The sequence below is a fragment of the Otolemur garnettii genome, unplaced genomic scaffold (genome assembly GCF_000181295.1).
Source record: "Otolemur garnettii isolate 467f Iridium unplaced genomic scaffold, OtoGar3 scaffold00062, whole genome shotgun sequence".
NCBI classification, from domain to species: Eukaryota; Metazoa; Chordata; class Mammalia; order Primates; family Galagidae; genus Otolemur; species Otolemur garnettii.
In genome coordinates this window covers 10,038,588-10,058,576 of record NW_003852457.1, presented here as the reverse complement: position 1 = coordinate 10,058,576, position 19,989 = coordinate 10,038,588, and the positions used below count along the sequence as shown (strand labels likewise).

Here is a 19,989-nt window from a genome sequence, read left to right as displayed (position 1 = left end):
CATGTCACTCTGCCTTCCAAGAAAGAAACAACAGCCCATATGGGGCCAGCTGTACTCAGTCATTCCTTGCAACCATTGTCTTTGGAGCACCCCCATTCTTATTTTCCCAGCTCAATCCTGAGCTCCCTAGGAGAGGAGAGAGTTTTCCCAGCTGTGGGTTGACTGTTGCCTCTTCTAGCAGACACATGCTGGGTCAGGGGGCAGCCTCTTCCAGCCACAAGAGGGTGCTAAAGGGGTTAGGGTCATAGCTCCTGACTGAGTCCACTCTGGCTGCTAAAACAAAGTACCACAGACTGATAGACAGCAGAAGCTTACTTCTCACAGTCAAGATCAAGGTGCTGCCAGGTTCAGTGTCAGGTGAGGGCCGTTTTCTCGTTCACAGATGGTGCCTTCTAGCTACATCCGCCAATGGTGCAAGGGGCAAAACAGCTCCCTGGAGCCTATTTAATAGAGGCACTAATCCCATTCATGAGGACCCCACCTCCATGACCTAATCACCTCCGAAGGCCTCACGTCCTACTACCATCACATTGGGAGTTAGAGTTTAACATGAATTTTGGGGTGACATAAACATCCAGAGCAGGAATTCCCACCCCCTTGGTGTGGACCTACAGAAAGGAAACCCCACTGCTGATGATTCCAGCAGGTTCTTCCTCCTCACCCTCAACCCTGGGTGTGAAATATCACTAGAATAATTATAGAGCTGAGAGAGACCCTAGGGAGAAGGTCCCCTGTGTATCTACCCAGCAAGGGCTCTGAGCTCACAGAGGGAGATGAGCCTGATCACAAACCTGTTAAATGCTTGTTATGACCTAAAGGCCTTGTTGAGTTTCACACTCCCATCTCCTTGGCTCTGCCTGTATTTCTCATTCCTTCTCTCAGTTTCCATAAAACCCTCAAGCTATCTTGATGATCCATTCAAACTTGCATGGTTTGGATTCCCTGGGCTGTCTGAAAAATTTGTCCTTTGAGTAAAATACTTCTGTTTCAGTTCCTCAGTATTCCTTAAAATCAAGATGGGTCCTTCTAGTTTCTAAATGCCCCATCAGTGTGAAATGTCATCTGGTTGGCTTTTATGACCCTGCTGTTCGGTTTGATTGTATTAGGTTATCTAGAAGTCTTCATGTTTCCAGTAAAAATAGACTGAAGTTTGGCTCTTGGCATATTTCCTTGCAGAATTCTTCTCATCTATTATTTGGCTCCCTGGTATGCCTTCAGTGATACATGTTTCCACCGTTTCTATAAACTTCCCCAGAGAAGTCTGTTGGGATGTGCTTTCATTTTTCCATCCCACACTTGTTTATCAAAAATATAAGTGTGTGTACACACATGTGTGGGGCGAGGAGGGGATAAGAAGGGAGTGTGACGCACATCCCTGAGATCTTTAGACTCGGTATGGTCTTACATAGGTGTGGTCTGGAACTGTGAAGTCTCATGGGAGGTCAAAATGGAATCTGCTCCTGTTATTTTTGCTGCATAACCCAAAACTCAGTAACTTAAAACAACAAACACCTTGTCTTGATCATGCAGCCTGTGGGTAGGAATCTGGGCAGGGCACAGCAGGGAGACCAGTTCTACTCTACTATGTCTGGCCTCAGCTGAGAAGGCTACAATGATTTGCTGGTGGGGGCTTGAGCCATCTGAAGATGTGTTTACTTGTGTGTTTGGCATGGTTGGCAGTGTGCTGGCTGCTGGCCCAAGCCTCAGCTAGGCTGTGTCAGATACCAGCACCTGGCCTCTAGACATGCAGGAGCTTGTGCTTCCTCACAGCATGGCGGCTCAGTTTCATGAGTGAGCATGTGGCCTGCTCTTGTAATCAGGCAGTGGCATTTCTACTGTGCTTTGTCTGTGGAGGTTGTCATAGGTCTCCCTGGCATTTGGGAGGGGACTCAGTCTTGTCACCTGAGGGGAGTGCCATATCTACTTCATAAGAGTAGTGGGCAGGGAGACAGTGTTGTGGCCATATTTAGAAAATGTAATTTGCTAGGTGATCTGAGGTCCCTTTTCAGCACTGTAACCTGACACAATTTCCTTGAGTTCATTGGAATAGTCTTGTCTTATACAACTCCCTCTGGTTCAGTACTTCTTAATTAAGTACTAAAATAAAGTCTGTTGAATTTGTTCTCCCTGAGGAGTCTTGCTTTCCAGCTCCCACTAAGCAGAGGAAACAGAGGCCAGGTAAAGTCGGGCCTGCCTACCCACACAGGGCTCAGCAGCCCAGGGCCACCTGAGGCCTGCCAGGGTTGTACACTCACCAGGTGAGCCTCAAACCTTTATCTCCTCATTTTTGAAATGAATAAAATGATCAGTCTCTTTATGTTCAGGAGGGGTCACATACCCCCTTGAGCACCTGCTGAAAGCCATATACCCACACTGCTCCCAACTTTGCAGTTCCAAAGATTTCATAGACCCTGAAACTATTCACAAACCACTGATAGGGCCCTGGAGCCCCTTCACATTGGAGCACCTGACACACTTGCAGCTGGGGAAGGGAGCAGGGGTCCTTCTGGAGCTCTGGCTCTGCTCCAGGTGACCCATCCTGCCCCATATACCAGAGGTGGCAGGTAGATGCTTCATGCAGCCAAGGGAAACAGTGATTCAACCTTACTGTGAGTGGGGGACCATTGTCTAGCAGGAGTGAGGAACCTATAGCCTTGGGGCCACATATGGGCTCCAGGATCCTTGAGTGTGGTCTTTTGACTCAATCCAAATTTTACAGAACAAATCCTTTTAATAAAGGGATTTATCCTGTGAAGTTTGGATTCAGTCAAAAGACCACATCCCAGCACTACTCCCTTGGCTGAGAGGTGATAATTTGTTTTAGGTTTTTTTGGCAGTTTTTGGCTGGGGCCAGGTTTGAACCCACCACCTCTGGTATATAGGGCTGGCACCCCACTCCTTGAGCCACAGGCACCGCTCATACTTTGTTTTCCAACATAGTACAAAAGTAACACTTGAGGGTCCCTCACACCAAGCCCTTTGCCTTCAGAAAGGAGGCATGTGAGCACTGTTGCATGGTGCCAAAGTCCCCATTGAAGCTTTACTGATTCAGAGCAGACAAACATGGCACCTCCTGGGGACATTTGACAGCCACTGTCTCAGTTGATCCCAAAATAGCCCCCTAAGGTAGGTACTGTTGTTACCCCATTTTACAGATGAAGAAACTGAACAGAAAATTTAAGGTGCTAGTTCAAGAGGGAAGAGCTGGCAAATATAGGCTGAAGGAATGACTCAGAGAGTAAGTCTAATTCCACTGTGAATTCCAACGAGGCTCAAGTCTCAAGAGACAAACATCAGGATCACTTTGCTGGCCCAGACTGGCTACGTTAGCATCTCAGGAGCTGCCCAAACCTGTCATATAAGAAGGGGCAGGGGCCTGGACCTCACCTTTCTGACTAGGCAGGGTGCCCTCAGGTTGCAGCCCTCTGTGCAGAAGGACAGGCAGGTCTGGACCTCACCCTCTTCCTTCCCTGCCCCTACATTCCCAGCCCACCTGGCTGCTCACCTTGACACAGGTACCCAGGAGGGAGCGTCCCATCCTCCCACTCAGAGCTAAGAGGCTGGGCATCTGTGCACAGTTTAATTTGTGTGATTTCTGTCAAATTAAAAGAATGTCTAAGTGAAATTGCTGATACAGGACCTAGAGCTCATTTGAGAGAGGTCACCTTAAGGTCCTTCTGCCCAGGCAAGGAGAAGAGAAGAGCCCAGCCAGTGTGAGAGCTCTAGGCAAGAGGAGACTGACAGGGACAGGGAGCCTGAGGGGCGTTTCCTCTCTGGGGCTGCCAGAAAGAATCCAGCTGCCATTTAGGAAGGCAGGAGAAGAAACCCTGATAGAGCATCTGTTGGGGTGCAGCCCCCTGTACCTAAGCATAGTAGCTTATTCTCAAGTGACTATGAAGAAGCTTGAGGAACTTTAGTAAACAAAATATTAATAAAAAACAAGTATCTCACTGTTATTTTTAGAGTGAAAAGTATGCCTGTTCCATTCAGATCTAAATGGAGACATGAAAAGAATCATAAAATACAAACTGTTTCAAGATCACTTGAGAATAAACTACTATGCTTAGGTACGGGGGGCTGCACCCTAACAGGCATCAAGAAATCCACAGAGAAGAACATCTCAGCAGAGGTGGCAGGAAGGCCGGGCCCTGTCCTGAGGTCCCAGTAGCCCCGTTAGGTGGGCCACCCCAGTATCTCTCTCCGTGCTCCAGTTCCAGTCACCACATTGTCATCATGTTTAGTGTGTGTACTGACAGCTGCAAGGTGCACCTGGTGCTTTCCACCTGGCAAATTAAGTAAAAAAATATATATATATGGAAAAACAGTGTTTATTTGGCTGCACTTCTTGCAGTGCTCCTGTCTGGAGGCCAGAGATCAAAGTGTTTCTTCAAATCAGGAGCTTCTGAGATGTCCTCAGTAATTGGTAATGGTAGGACTATCTCAGGAACGTGGAGAACACTGTTCAGGAGGCTTCCAGAAGGTCATAGATGAGCGGCTGGCTCTTAAGTCTTATCTGCACCATCCTTTATGGGAGATAACTAGCCTGTGCCCCAGGGGAGGAGCAGGCCGAGTGGCAGCTCCATGGCTGGAGCTCCAGCTTACACGGCTGCTGCTGAGAGCTCCCTAGGTGCTGGCCCTTTGCTCTGTGCCTCACAAATGTCATTCATTAGCCTCCTCTCAGCACCAAGACAGCAACTATCAAAATCCCATCTTGAAGAGGCCCAGAGAAGTGAGGGGACTGCCCAGGTTACAAGGTTGCTGAGTTTGGTCATCACAGAAGCATTGTCGGAGTTTTGTAATCATTACTTTATGTAAATACCTTGATGCTCATCTATGAAAAGACCCACACAGGCCTGAACACTGCATTACAGGGGCTTCTTCCATTTGCTGGGATCAGGGCATTGTCTTACTTGGTTCTTGTGGCCAGGCAGTAGCACCATAGTTAATATTTGAACTCAACAGTCCTGGGTTCAAGTCCAAGATATGAAACTTTCTCATTGATTACTCTGTGTCTTTTGTTTGGCATCCCAGAGCCTGTTCTCTTGGTAAGGCTGCGCTGAGAATTGGGTGAACTGATGTATGGACAAGACTTAGCATGCTGCCTGGCTCGTGGCAAGCTCTCAAGAAACAGTTCTCAGTAGCATTAGCTACTTATCATTATGTTTAGATAATTATATAGTCAATTTCACATATGAGGGAGCAGTTCAGTCGCTTGTTCAAGATCAGCCAACTAATAACTGACAGGGACACCCAGCTCCATCTGTTCCCAAAGCTTCTCACAGACCACCCTGATGTGGCATTTATCTGCCTAGAGCTCCTCAGGGACATCACCTCCTCCTCTTCCTCTTCTGCTTCAGCACCTGGGTCACCCCAAATCTGCCGTGTCCCAGGCAGGTGCTGCAACCTAGTGAAGAGCAAGCAGTTGAGTGGGGACTGTGATAATGACCCTGTGGAGGTCCAGGACACCCAAAGCCCCCTCCTCCTGGCCTGTGAGCTGGGGCAGAAGGTGCCAAGAAGAGTGTCACTGCTGATCAAAACAAGAAAAGCAGCCCACACCGTGGGCGCCTCCTTCATGGAGAACAGAAGCCAGAGGGAGCCTGACTGCTGGGATTCCCCTGTCTGCTGCCTCCTGTCCCCCACTATTTTCGTAAGCTGACCTTCTCTATATTCTGACTTCGGTGAGGGCAACATTTTTGAAGATGTGTTTTAATATTTAAAATAACCCAATAACTCAATGTACAATTTTTACGGTCTCTTTTAATTGGGTTGGTTAACTTCTTCCTCTTTATTCATTACAAAGCTCCCATCCCTATGTCCTTTCTGAAAATTCATTGCATATTTACATTGGTATAAACCCCTCTCTTCTCTTCCAGTAACTATTTTCAGTATAACCAGAAAGATGCCTTCTCCCTATTAAGATTTTAATAGGGCAGAACTCTTAATTACCCTTTCCCCAACTCCAACAGGAAAGTTTCCAAACATAAAAGAACAATCAAAAAGCTTCCAAGTGTAACTGTCTGCCTGGGAGCCAAACTCAACATAGATAAGGACGTTGGGCTTCCTTTGCCCCATCAGTCTCTTACTAGAAGTGCAGCTAGAGGTCATTCTGCTGGTGTCAGGGAGGGAAGGTGCTCCCTGTTCCAAGCCCAGCCTCTGCACCTGCTCCTGCTTTCATCCTTTAGGTTTAAGTTGCATCTGAGAACTCTGTGGCCACTTTTATAAACTTGTTTTGCTTCCTTTATGTTCTGTCTGCTGCATTGGCCAAAACATTGACATTTTTCAACAAGATTTCTAAAGTGTAGGAATTAAGATAGGTTTTGGTACAATGTCAAGGCTGGCCACAGAGCAAGTTCCCATGGATGCAGCCTAGCAGTGCAACCTTGGGTCCCTGCCTCCTGATCTGGTGTCCCCATTCCTACCCCTCCCCAGTCTTGGGCCTGGCATGACCTTCCCTCTAAACTCCTCCTACAACCATCCCGTCAGTGGCTCTGCCATTATCTCATAGTGGCTTCCAGTATCTACCAAATAGAGGTTATGGTGTGCCCTTGAGGCACCAAGGTGTGCCATGCACACCCACCAGCCTTTCTCACTGGGTGGCATGCTCACAGTCTGGCCATCACCTGCTTTTTTGTAGATGAGCTCATTCCATACCTCTGACCCCTCACCTGGACCTGTCACCCACCAGCACACACCTTTTCATTATCCCCACATCAGCCCAGCTCTCAGGGCCCACCCTGAATGCCCTCCTATGGGGTCACCCCCTGCCCTATAAGCTAGTCAATAGCAAACCTTCTCTCTGGTTCTTCGTGTCTATTAATAGTACCATTATGTGACTTTTCCCTTTTTATGTTTCCCTCTTAAAAGTGAAACATAAATTTGATACAGTAAGTCAAATAACACAAAAGTACATAACAAAATTAAAGTACTATCCTGCCTGCCTCCGATCCTGCCTAATGAGGGGGAGTGGGGAGCATTACAGGCCATCTGGAGGGCTGTTTATTTCTGTGCTTTCTGGGGACAGTCTGCAAGTGCTCCCAGGTCACTGTAGGTCAACATGTGGCCTGAACATCTTTAAGTGGTGACCACTATCTCTGGGGTCTCAGTTCACAAAAATGTCCTGTGCGTATCTGGCAGAGTAAAAATGTGTGCTTGTGTTCAATGCTTTATTCTCAATGCTCATGAGTTGCTAGCCTCCCTTTGGATGTTGAAAAAAAGCACATTACCCTTCAGAGTGCACAGGCTGTTTGGGGATTCTGCAGATTGAGCTTTTCCTGGGCTATCAAGGCTGAGCTTTGTATATCAGGTTCCTTTCTTCCTGCTTCCTGTAGTACCTGGCCCAGTGTGTGTGGGATCTGTGCACGACACTACAAACTGACTAAATATTGCCCTAGGCAGAGAAGAATTACGATAGTCAATCTGTGTGTGTGTGTATTTGTGACAAAGTTATTGTCTTGTTGCCAGCTAGGCTACAGTGGCATCATCATAAGTCACAGCCATCTCAAATTCCTGGGCTCACATGATCCTCCTACCTCCTGAGTAGCTGGGACTATAGGCGTTGCCACCACACCCAGCTAATTTTTCTAATTTTAGTAAAGGCAAGGTGTCACTCGTGCTCAAGCTGGTCTTGAACTCCTTGCCTCAAGCGATCTTCCCACCTCAGCCTCCCAGAGTGCTGGGATTACAGCGGTGGGCTACCACACCAGACCAAGATGGTAAATCTATTTGAGAGAAATGGTCCCACAACCACCTCCTTTAGCACAGGCTAATAATAAAGGAGGCAGCTTGTTAAATGTGTGCTTAGAGGCCATATATACGGCTTTATTTCATTTTCATGAAATGAATGATATCTCTGTTTAATGTTGCTTTTTGTGAACCAAATGCTATTCCCTTTGGCTCTTTGTAATTTCAGACACAATTTTCCATGACTTCTGATCGACCTTTAACTGGCAACAGATCTCAATTTAAGCTTTAAATTTTATTTTCCTTTTGCCAAGTTTTTACACTAATGTTCTATAAAAGAGTTAAGGCCCCTAGGAGAACCCCTATCTTAATCATAACCAAGAAAAGCTGTTATTTTACCATTTGTATAATGTTTTACTGTTTTCCTGTACTAGGCAAATGAACACCTTACAAGGCCCCTTTTTAAATAATTAGATTTCCAGATGATGATTCTTTAAAGGGCTGTATAATTTTTTTCCCAAGGTACAAGTGTGTATAGTTATGAGTGTGTAAACACACACGGCATTTTCTTGATAGAACACACTTCTCTGACCTGCCCGTGTTCCGTGCATGCGTGGAGAAATGCTTTCAGACCAGGCCTCAGAGCAGAGCTGGTGGCCCAGCCACATCACACACCTCCTACCTTGATCTCCTACACACCCACCAGCTCCTGGCTTCTCACTGGGTGCTGACTGGACCGTGGAGACCCACAGGCTCAAAGTGCACTGTCCAATCAGAAGCTCAGTGTTGCACAGCCTGGCTTAACACCTGCATGTTGTCCCCTGGACAGGTGACTTAGTAGGTGTCACTAACCCTTCAGACCCTTCTTTTGTCACCTTCTCAAGAAGCGGTTTTTCTTCTAATGAAATTACTTATCAGCTTGCACCATTGGCTTCTAATGACCATTTCCTGGGTTCTGTATCATAATCTTTTTTTTGGTCCCCATTTCAGACCTGCTGAAACAGAATCTTTGAGGGTGGGGCCCCAAATGTACATCTTACCGAACTCTCTGGCTGGTTCTTTCTCCACACAGTTGGAAAGCTGAGAATCCCTCCTCAGCCTGGGTCTTCTCCCACAGCAGGCAGGTGGGGAATTTCACTCATTTCACTCATTTGACAAAAATGTATTAGGAGCTAACTAGGTTCTGGGCATTCTGTAAAATTTTTAATATTCACAGATGAGTAAAGAAAGCACATCGTAGTAACAGTAACCCAGTCACCCAGTATTGGTGAGAAGCATTAACAGCACACAAGTGATGTCTCAGCAGTTCAAGGAGGTGGACAGTATCCCTGCAAATGTGCAGGAGACAAAACAAAGGTGGCAGGCAGCAGACCAGGGATTCAGGCCCTTTCCACACCAGTAGAGATAGCACCTACAGATGTGACAGAGAAAGGTGGGGGGTGGTGAGCCAGGTGGACTGACTGCACCAGGGTGGTGGGGGAGGCCTCCCAGTGGGGTGACGGCAGGGCTGTCTCTCATGTGGGGGGACATGAAGGGCACCCTTCTCCACTGATCTGCCTCCACCCATGTCATGACTTTTCAGAGCATAGGAGGCATTTTATTCCCAATAGGTCAGGCCATTTGATTTCCCCAGCTTGGCCAAAATGACTGGACCTTGGCCATTCAGAGGAGTCAATGGGATGAAAAGTGGTCCACCCACAGGAGAAAGGAGTATAAGCTGCAGATGGCAACACAGATGGGGGAAAACTTGCTGGGGGAGGCCATGATAAAAATATAACCAGAATGCCAAATCCACATCTCACCAGGCTTGTGAATGTTGCTAATTTACTCCGAGTCCTGAGATAAAACCAGCAAATCCATCTTTCCTTAACCCAGATAGACCCTAAATTACATCCTTTAAAACCTGTTCTCTTCCCACAGTGTTTTCCCCAAAATCAATCTGTGAGACCTTCCCTGTCATGTGCAAAGTGTCCCTTGGCTAATTCTTACCTGCTTCACGTGGGGCAACCAGCAGGGAAGTGCCTGGAGTGTCTGCATCCATATTCCAGGAACTCCATGAGCATGACGAATGCTGGGAATTCCACAGCAATTTGTCATGACTGGCTGCTTGAGGAATTAGCAGAACTCTATCCTGGAAGGCAAATGTTCCAGAGAAGGTTTTCTGGCCATGACGTCAGTATTTGCCCAAGTCAGATTAAGAAAATAATCAGTCATATTTAGTCCTGGGGAATAGAGAGAGGAAAATTACCATCACTTGTACCCACCCCACCCTTTTTCAAAACATACAGTGAAGGCTGGAATGGGAAGGCATACAAACATACAGTTTTCAAACATACAGTGAAGGCTAGAGGAAAATTACCATCATATATACCCACCTCACCCTTTTTCAAAATATACAGTGAAGGCTAAATCTCTACGGCCGGCAGGGAGTAGAGTGGGCCTCTCTCACTGGGGCTGTTTTCTGCTCATGGGGCAGAGGGCTCCCCCAGGAGCCCTTAGAGCCCTCACTGAGCTCATTTGTTTCAGCAAACTTTATTGAGTTCCCTCTGTGTTCCAGGCACCACACTGGGCCTGGAGATACTGTAGTGAGCAAGACAAATGTAGATCCTGCCCTCCCGAGGCTTTTATTTTTGAGGGAGCCTAGAAGGGAAGGAACGGCCACCTGGCCCCATGAGGGAGGGATAGAAACAGCCACCAAAAGAGAAGGCCAGGGGTGGGGATCTTGCTGGCAACACAAGCCTATCTCTGGGATTCCACTGCCACTGGGGACAGAGGGGTAGCCGCAGAGCCTGAAGAGGGCTCAGCCTGGACACCAGGCAGCCTGCTTTCTTCTCTTCCTCCTGGCTGACCTCCTCTCCTTGTGAATTGAGGTGCCCCAGCCTCGGCACTGGTGACATGTGGAGCCTGGGCACGGCCATCAGGGCGCCCTGTGCATGAGAGAGTTTAGCAGCATCCCTGGCCTTTGCCCACCAGATACCAGTGACACGCCTGATTTGCAACAACCCAAATGTCTTCAGACATTGCCACCTATCCCCTGGGGCAAGACCACCTCCAGGGGAACCCTGCTGTTGAGCCAGGCCTCCTGAGGAAGCCAGTCCCCACCTCAGGCACACACTTCTTCCCTTCCTGGCCCACAGAGAGCCTGGAGGTCCCAGGAATCATGTTGCCCTGTCCCTGGGCCTTGTGCCCTTTCGATGTCACCAGTCTGGCCAGGCTGCCTCCCTTCCTGCCCCCAGGTAACCCTTCGTCTCGTTTCTTCTTTCCCTTTCAAGCAGTTCCCAGAGTGGGTTCCTGGAAACAGTGCCCCCTCAAGTTATGCCATCACAAGGGTTCTGTGGAGAAAGAGCCTTGAGAAACCACCACCAGTATTTAGGGCTCTGACTGAGCATGTGTCTAATGGGTGGCTTTAAGTGTGTTTCTATTTCCCATCCCCTCCAGGGCCTGGCACAATACACAAGATGCTCAGGAGAAGCTCTTGGAGAGAGACTGAGGACAGGGGCAGCTAGGCCACATGGCTGCAGGCCAGTAGGGGCGTCCAGTGTCCTGGGCTCACATGGGTGGCCCAGGCCTATGCCACCTCTTCGCCCTGGCCCTGAAATCACTCAGAAGTCCCTACTCAGAAGTCCCTGAAGAGTGAGCTGTGGTGCAAGGACAGCCACCCTGCCCCCAGTAAACCAGCTCCAGAGGAAATAGGAGGTATTGGGGGGGCTGACAGCAAGGCCCCAGGTACTTCCTCTCCTGGGAGGGGCCATTCCACTCTGAAGCCTCTGGGGAGGCAGTTTCACACTTGCCTGAGTATTTTCCCTGAGGTCCCAGTGTATTTTCCTCCAGCTCTATTTTAGGAGTATCAGGGGTCCAGGGCATGGGCTCTGAATGCAGGTGAGATTAACAAATGCCACACAGCCCACACTGATCACCAGGAGAGATGGGCATGGGTACTTTAGATAGCCTTATCCAGATGAGACCCTTCCCCTGGGCACAGGCACCCAGACTGTACATGGGATAGCTAGAGGGGCCTAGGCCAGACGACAGGGGTGCCCCTTAGGGAACCAGGCTCCACCATGGTCCCCAGGGCCACATCCTGCACGGTCAACTTAGAAAACTAGATGAAAAGAAAACAGATCCCACAACTGCTGGTGCTGGCAACAGGCACCTCAAACTGTTGCTGTGTCGTTGGAAACGGCCTCCTCTGGGAACACACTGCCTGCCTCCGCCAGGGAGGGCCTCATGGTCTCTTTTGGACACTTCTGCCAGGTTTCAGGAGAGGAAGTAAAAAAAGAGTTGGGCAAACTTTGGCCTTAGTTTGTTTTTTCCCTAAAACCAGTTTTACGAGGTTATCTCTAAATCCCAAATAGGACTGTACCTGCCCCTCTCACAAACAGCACAAGCATTCAGTAGCATTAACACATTTGGTCTCCATCTTGTGTGTCTCTGCAGAAGGAAAAGAAGAGTGGGCTCCTGAAACTTCTTGCTGGGGCATCCACCAAGAAGAAGTCACGCTCCCCACCATCAGTCTCCCCAACCCACGATCCCCAGGCGGCAGTGGAGGCCTTGCTCCAGGGCGCAGTGGGCCCTGAAGTGTCCTCACTATCCCTCCACAGCAGGGCAGGGTCCTGCCCCATTGAGAGTGAGATGCAGGGTGCAGTGGGGATGGAGCCGCTGCACCGGAAGGCGGGCTCCTTGGATCTGAGCTTCTCCTCATCCCCCTCCCGGCAAGCGCCTCTCTGCATGGCTGCCCTGCGCCCAGAGCCCAAACCACTGCCCAGGGAGAGGTAAGGGGAGAGCCAGCTTGCATCATTTGGGGCCGGAGCCACCTTTGGGGAATGGGGACAATGGGCTTCTTGGAGGATGAGGCTGACCTGGCATCTCTCCTCCCTGCGGCTTTACTCGCCTGAGCATCCAGTGAGGCTGGGAAGCACCTGGCTCCTGGGTTTGGGACTGTAGGAGTCATCTGGAGATTTGTCAGACTGAAGTGATTCTGAGTACAAATAGGAAGAGACTAGGTGGTGAGGGGATCATGTCCTCCACAGGTGAGCCTCTCAAGCCTCACCCATGTTGGATGTCAGAATGACAATACATCATCCTCAAAGTGGCTTCAATGGCATATAGTCTGTTAAAATACTAGCAATTTCACCCCAGAGTTTTACTGAGTCCAGTCCAGGTGACATGGCCCACAAGTGTTTGAGTTTTACTGTGCGTCAGACGCCCGAGTCCGGTCCACCCCTGTGAACTGTGCGACCTAAAGGAGCTCTCAGATAAAGGCTGAGCCAGAGATTCAGGCCAGAGCTTTCTGACCACAGAAGCATAAGCTCTGAGCTACCTCCCATTCTGGGGTACAGCAGCCCCTCTGTGTACTCACAGGGCCCACCAGGGCCCCCTGTGTTTTCAGTATGTGGACAGTGTGGACACGTCACAGCCCTGCCCAGTATCAGCACCGCTTCTGGGCCCTCGACAGGCCACCTGCACTGCCACATTTAGCGCCACCAGGCAAGGAAAGACCCAGGGACAAAGTGCCTCCTCCTCTGCCTCAGGAGCACACACTACCCACACACCACACACCAGACACACACCACACTCTCCACACATACCACTCACTATACACAGCACACATACCACACGCTCTACCATTAGTGGAGTCAGATTGCTGAGAACTGGTAAGAGGGCTGTAACCTTGGGATGCGAGTGTTACGTGACATCAGGTTAGAAATGCCTGATGCTCCAGTCTCCCCAGGGACGCTGCAGCAGCCCTGGCAGGTGTGGAGCTGAGCTCTGGAGCCACCCTACCCTCTGCACACTGCCTGCTAGCAATGTTGCAGAGTGGCTTTGAGCCCACGGGTGCACCTGCCTCCCATCAGCCATTTCACCCCAAACAGATCTTTTTGTCTCTTTGAGTCCTAGTTCTTTCACACATGAAATGGCAATAGTAATACCCGCCTGACAGAAATAATGCTTGTAAAGCACCTAGATTAATACCTGGAAAAGTCCCCGCTACTTGGGAGGCTGAGACAAAAGAATCAGTTAAGCATAAGAGTTTGAGGTTGCTGTGAGCTGTGACACCATGGCACTCTACCATGGGCAACAAAGTGAGACTCTGTCTCAAAAAAATTAAAAAGTGTTTGGCTCCTGCCAGGTACAGGGCTGATGCCTATAATCCTGGCATTCTGGGAAGCCAAGGCAGGAGGATGGCTTGAACTCAGGAGTTCTAGACCAGCCTGAGCAAGAGCAAGACCCCATCTCTAAAAATAGCCAAGTACTGTGCTGTGCTCCTGTAGTCCCAGCTACAGGAGAGGCTGAGGCAAGTGGATCACTTGAGCCCAGGAGTTTGAAGTTGCTGTGAACTATGAGGCCACGGCATTCTACCCAGATCAACAGAGTGAGGCTCTGTCTCAAAAATAAATAAGAAATAAAATAAATAATAAAGTTGTTTTTCTTTGATCCATTATGTGTTATGGTATGTAGAATAATGGCCCCCAAAATATCTATGCCTTAATCCCCAAAGAGGAAGTCAGGTTACAGGTGGAACTAAGGTTGCTGACCAGCTGGCTTTAAAATAAGGAGATTGTCCTAGATTGTCCTGAAGGCCCTGTGCAATTACAGGGGTTCTGATGAGTAGAAGGAGGAAAAAGAGATCAGAGTGGCATGATGTGAGGACTCCGCCTCCCATCATCTTTGAAGATGGAGAAAGAGGCCTCCAGAGAATGGATGCAGCAACTTCTAGAAGCTAGGAAAGACCCAGAACCTGCCCTGCAGATACCTTGATTTGGCTCAATGAGACTATGTTGGATTTATAACTTAGGGAACTGTAAGACAAGGAGCCTAGTGTGATACCACTGAGTTTGCAGTCACTCATGACATCAGCAGGAGGCAACTAATATGTGTGCCAATGTGATAGTTGAGGGTCCACATTCCACCAACTCAGAGGCTAACTTGTCCTCAGCTGTGTTGAAGCAAATGCACTGAAAAGGCCACCATGTGGGCCTGGAGAGAGGGTCAGGGCACTCCAGACTTCACACGTTGAGCTAATGGCAATAATAATAAATGCAGTGATAATAATTCATTCTGCAGGCTTAGTGCCTATAGCTCAAGCAGCTAGGGTGCCAGCCACATACACCAGAGCTGGTGGGATCGAATCCAGCCTGGCCTGCCAAACAACAATGACAACTACAACCAAAAATTAGCCGGGCATTGTGGCAAGCACCTGTAGTCCCAGCTACTTGGGAGGCTGAGGCAAGGGAATCACTTAAGCCCAGGAGTTTGAGGTTTCTGTGAGCTGTGACGCCACGGCACTCTACCCAGGGCGACAGCTTGAGACTCTGTCTCAAATAATAATAATAATAATAATAATAATTCATTCTGCAGTTGGCCATTTGGATTTCCTGAACCTGTGTCTAAAGGTTAGCTGTGGTTGATGTACCTCGATTATCCTCAGCAGGGCAGAGTCACTCACTGATGTGTGATGTGGGAGTAGCTGTGGTTCTCACTGTTCACGGGGACAGCCCTATGCATCTGTAATGAGGTATATCAGCTAATTCTCCTGCAGCAGGAAGATCAACTCAGAGTATTGGAGTGATCTGGACAGAAACATTGAACACTCATCTGGTATGAATTCAGCCCACATCCATCTGGGCTCATTAGACCCCAAATCGCGCAGAAGCACTAAAGCACTTCTTCCTAACAAATTGCATTTTTAAAGCTGCTTGTTTTTTCACATCTGACAGTTGAGGCGAAAGCCACAACTTGCATTTAGAGTCTAAGAAATCATCTTGCCCTTTGCCTTCCTTTCTTTCCTTAGAGAAGAGAGGGAAGGAGCAAGTATTAGAGGAGGTGGAGGATGGCAGAAAGCCGCAGGCAGGACAGCGCTGGCCTGGGGGCTCTCGCAGCCTTGGTTTGCATTCTGACTGACTGCACAGACCACAGGCTGCATCCCAGTGGCCATCTGTCCTCCTTCCAGGAGGCCAGCAGGTAGCACTACAGAGACACTGGGCTGGGAGGGGAGGGGAGGCACCTCCTTTGTCTCTGTCTCCCAGGCCCTGAGAGCTACGTCTAGCTGGACAGTGGACAGTGCTGGGACCCCATCCAACCATACTCACCTACAGCTATTTCCAGACACTCAGAAGTGGCTGGTGCTCAGGGCTGAGCCGGGGTTCCTACAGGCTCTGCTCGCTTGGTAACAGGGGTGCCATAGACCCCCACAGCACCCTGGGCACCACCCCCACCTGCTGCTCTCACAGGCCCAGGGCTATGTGTTCCCAAGGCTGGGGCTGGGTCTTCCCTGTCTGCACCTCTTTTCCAAACCCAGCCCCAAGCCCAGCTGTCCCAATGCCACAGCTTCTCCATCCCAAGCCATGCAGGCCAGTGTCTAGGCCTGGTGTGTGAGTCAGGTGAGGAAGGATGAAGTCTTCCTCCCCTCTCCATGTGTGTGCACTGAGCACTTTGATTCTCAAAAATCAGCATGCAAACATTTACTCCTAGAGCTTGTGAGAAAGCCCCCTTCCCTGGCCCCAGCCCCCAGATTTGGCCTGGGGGGGTCCTAAAGTCTGTGGGCCACACTTTGAGCAAGGCCAGAGTAGGCTCCCTCACGGCCAGATGGGGCAGTCTCTGCCAGGCCAGGCAGTGAGGACCAAGGGCACAAGGCCCATGCTGGTTGCCCTTGGTGGGGTAACAGAAGGCACTCCTCAAAGCCAGCACTGCTGCATCCTAGTCATATTTCTCCTCTAAGGCTTGTGGGAGGAGTGTGAGAGGCAGAGAGTGCGTGTGTGCACGTGTGTGTGTCCTGTCCAACCTGAACACAGCAGACACTAGTGAGAGTAGTCAGAATAGCTCTAATCAGTGCTGGAATATACTCTCCCCAAAGGGAATAGAGTCCTTATGGGACTGGACCAGCAGAGGGAGTGAGGAACAGGGAGAGATGAGTCAGGAAGGTGAGAGATTACAGAAGGGAAGCGGGTGTGAGTCCGCTGAAGCCCATGGGTTTGCTGACAGTGCATCCCGAAGCCAGACGCCTCCCCTGACAGAGGCTGGAGCCAGGGCCCATCCTCAGTTGTGTGTGGAACAGATGACCAGTCTCTTTGGCAACCCTGAGGTTTACCAGGCAGGCACTCTAAGAGGAGCTGAGGTCTTCCAAGGATCCAGCTTGTTCAAGTCTGCTGGCCAGGGTGAGACCCAGTGACGGGGGCTCAGAGTTGCCAGTCTGGGGTCTGGTCATTTCCACCACTAAGTGCTAGTCTTGTGCTAACTGTGAGGCTCTGGGTCTTCACAAGGACCCCCTGGACAGAGGGTCAGACCCTGGTCTCACAGTGAGAGTACATGCCACAACCCAGATGAGCCCTTTGAACCCACTTCCATCAGAGATTCAGGACAGTGCCCTCCTGGCCCCCAGCAAAACCTGTCTCTGCTTCCAGTCTGTGTCATGCCAATCTGAAAACATGAACTCCAGGGAGGCCACAGAGGCTGTAGAAGGCCTGGGTCTTGTAGAAAAGAGATGTGGGAAACATTGGGCCTTTTTGGTGGTGATGAGGGAATCTCAGCCAGTCCAGTTGCTTAGGCCCTAACGTCTTAGGATATGGAGAGCATGTGTAGAAATAGCCATTTAACCAAAAGTGTCCAAAGCTCTTCAAACATGATGGGGGACCCACCTGCCTGCACAGCTGGCATAGGTGAGGGGCCCTGCATGTCACATGGAGAGGTGGGGACATGAGCCTAGGGTGTGAGTGTGGGGCAGCACAAACAAGGACACAGATGAGTTCCCCTCCATGCCCAGCCCCTGCTGAGGACCCCAGTGTAGTGAGTGGTCACAGCAGGAGGGGTGTGAGTGGGGCTGTGAGCAGTCAGGCCTAGTCACAGAGGAGAAACAGTCCAGCTTCCTTATAGATCTGTGTTTGAAAAGACAGAGGAAATTTCTATGTAAAATATTTTTGTGTAAAAAAATTAAAAGTGTCAAAAGAATGTTGGAAAATTAAAAAATAAGTAAAAATTTCATAAAGTGGGAAAAGTAGCCCCAAGTGACAGTACCCTACACTGAGGGAAAGTAGAGGGGAAAGGGCGTGTCATGCCGGCCCTGGCATAGCAGAGGCAGTCAGAGCCAGGTTCACCCACTGTGCTGTCTGTTCCCGCCTCCAGGTACCGTGTGGTGGTCTCGTACCCACCCCAGAGCGAGGCAGAGATCGAGCTGAAGGAAGGCGACATTGTCTTTGTGCACAAGAAACGGGAGGACGGCTGGTACAAGGGGACCCTGCAGCGAAATGGCCGCACGGGCCTCTTCCCGGGCAGCTTCGTGGAGAGCTTCTGAGGACCATGCCCTCCCCTGGCTACCCAAGGGGTCTCCTGGGAATCCCCAGGGCATGAGGAGAGGGGCTATGGCTGCCTAAGGGCCGGGGTCTTCTCCAAGGTGGCTGGTGGGGACATCATGGCCTGGGGCAGAGGCCAAGGCTGGGGAAGTCACATATTTGCCCAAAACGCCAATGGAGAGCACACCCTGGGGTGTTCATTGAAATGCCCACCCCTCTGTGCAAACTGTAAAGAAAGCAGCTCGTAGAAGAAAACACACCGTGCAGGCCTGTTGTGGCTGTCGGGGTTTGGAAGCTGCAGGAAGGCGGTGACTGCCCTGAGCTTCCCGCAGGGCCCAGATCCCTGCCACCTCTCTATATACCTCAGTCACCTGCTGCCCAACCGCTCAGCAAGGGTGTTAATGGTGGGGGGGGCAAGGGGCCAGGAGTCCCTCGGAAGATCCACCACATGGCTCCTGTTGGGAACTAGAGCAGAATCCTGGGTGGCTTTATCTCCTGCCAGCATTGTAAGTGACACTCTCTACTTCACCACCACTGTCCTTTGCATTGCTTCTTTCTTACGACATCTTTTTAACGTGAAGCTGTTAGACTTTATATATTTCTAATAGGTCAGACATTGCCTATTTTTCATACATCTGGTGCTGCCTTTTTGTAAAACTAGTAATGACTTGGTTGAGCTTGAAAGAAAAAATGTCTGAAGCGACATCAAAGGGGCAGAATTTTTATATTTACCATATGAATTTTGGAGAAAGCTGAATAGGCCACATCCTCCACATGTTGGCGTTGGCCACCACTCAGTGGGGTGGGAGCAGATCCCTTTAGGTGGCTGGAGAGAGTTGGGAAACAGCCTGTTTCTTTCAACCTTTACCCAAACTCCATGCTCCGTCTAGACAGTGATGATTATTATTCAAGACCTGGAAACATTTGGAGGAAGGGCCACTATGATTGTCCTTTTGTGTCTGTAGAGTGAACACATAGGTCCACCCCAGCCCAGGAAGGCAGAATCTTCCTTTGATTGCTTCAGAGAGAATGACTTCCGCAATTAGCATTCTCAAAATACCATTTCTTGCTGTCAAAATGTGCAGTGGTACAAACTGCACCACCTAGCAAAGGTTTTTCTCTTCTTTTTTAAAAATAAATGACTGCTCCTGTATCAGACAGTGCAGAGACCAGAGGCGCAGTGAGGACAGGGGTGGCCGCACCTCTGCAGACATGCAGCATCGGGGCCGGGTAGGACAAGAGAGGAGGGAGGGAAGCTTTGGTCCTGGGACTTTCCCCTAAGTGGGGCTGACAGGCCTATATTCCTTAGCACAGCAGATCGAGTCCCAAGGACACTGATGGAGGGGCCCTGTCAAGAGACAGTTTTATTCTTGAGATTCACGCCTTAGGCACACATTCTGTCATCTCAAATTCTCAAGTCATAACCCCTCTTTCTCTCCCTTCATTTTTACACAAACCACTGAGACTTAAATTAGACTGAATAAATTTGCCTTTGGTAACATAGGTTTTCAGGGACACAACCAGCTCCAGAAACACATTGTTTTTCCTGGCATGAAGCCTTTGAAATTTGGGCAGCGTTGTTTTCAGAGTTCCCATTTAGGGACGTGGCTTGGCTACTCGTTCTCACCAGGTGGCCACCACACTTGGGGAAGGGGGGGTGGGGGGAGTCCAGCCTAGAGAAAGGCTCTTTTCCTCCCGCCAGATGGCAGTAGATTTAATAGATTTGAGGAATGTGTTCAGAATTGAAGAAGAAAGAATCTTATAAACACAGGGATCCCTGAAAGTTAGTGACAACCAGAGGGTACCTATTTGCCCTTGCTTCCGAATTAATTGCCATGCACAAAAGTCCTGTGCATGTTTAAATTCATGCTGTCACCAAAGAGGGGCGTGGATTAACACCCTGAGTGAGACATGTGTTCTCCAGCAAAACCAGACTAACTTAAGTGTCCACATAATAAACGCTTTTTAAAACCAGGGCAGCTACCAAGCAACAGAATAGACTAACTTGGACCTTCTTTCCTCT

At 49.6% G+C, this 19,989-nt stretch overlaps 1 protein-coding gene across 1 annotated transcript in view; it reads left to right on the top strand.

The window, feature by feature from the left end:
* The window catches only part of SH3RF3 (SH3 domain containing ring finger 3), a 321,767-nt gene extending 303,799 nt beyond the window's left edge, over window positions 1–17,968 (top strand). The window contains 2 exon segments of the mRNA XM_003792894.2: window positions 12,118–12,452; window positions 17,800–17,968. Of these exon segments, the coding sequence (XP_003792942.1) occupies window positions 12,118–12,452; window positions 17,800–17,968 (504 nt within the window).
* Window positions 17,969–19,989: the final 2,021 nt, after the last annotated feature.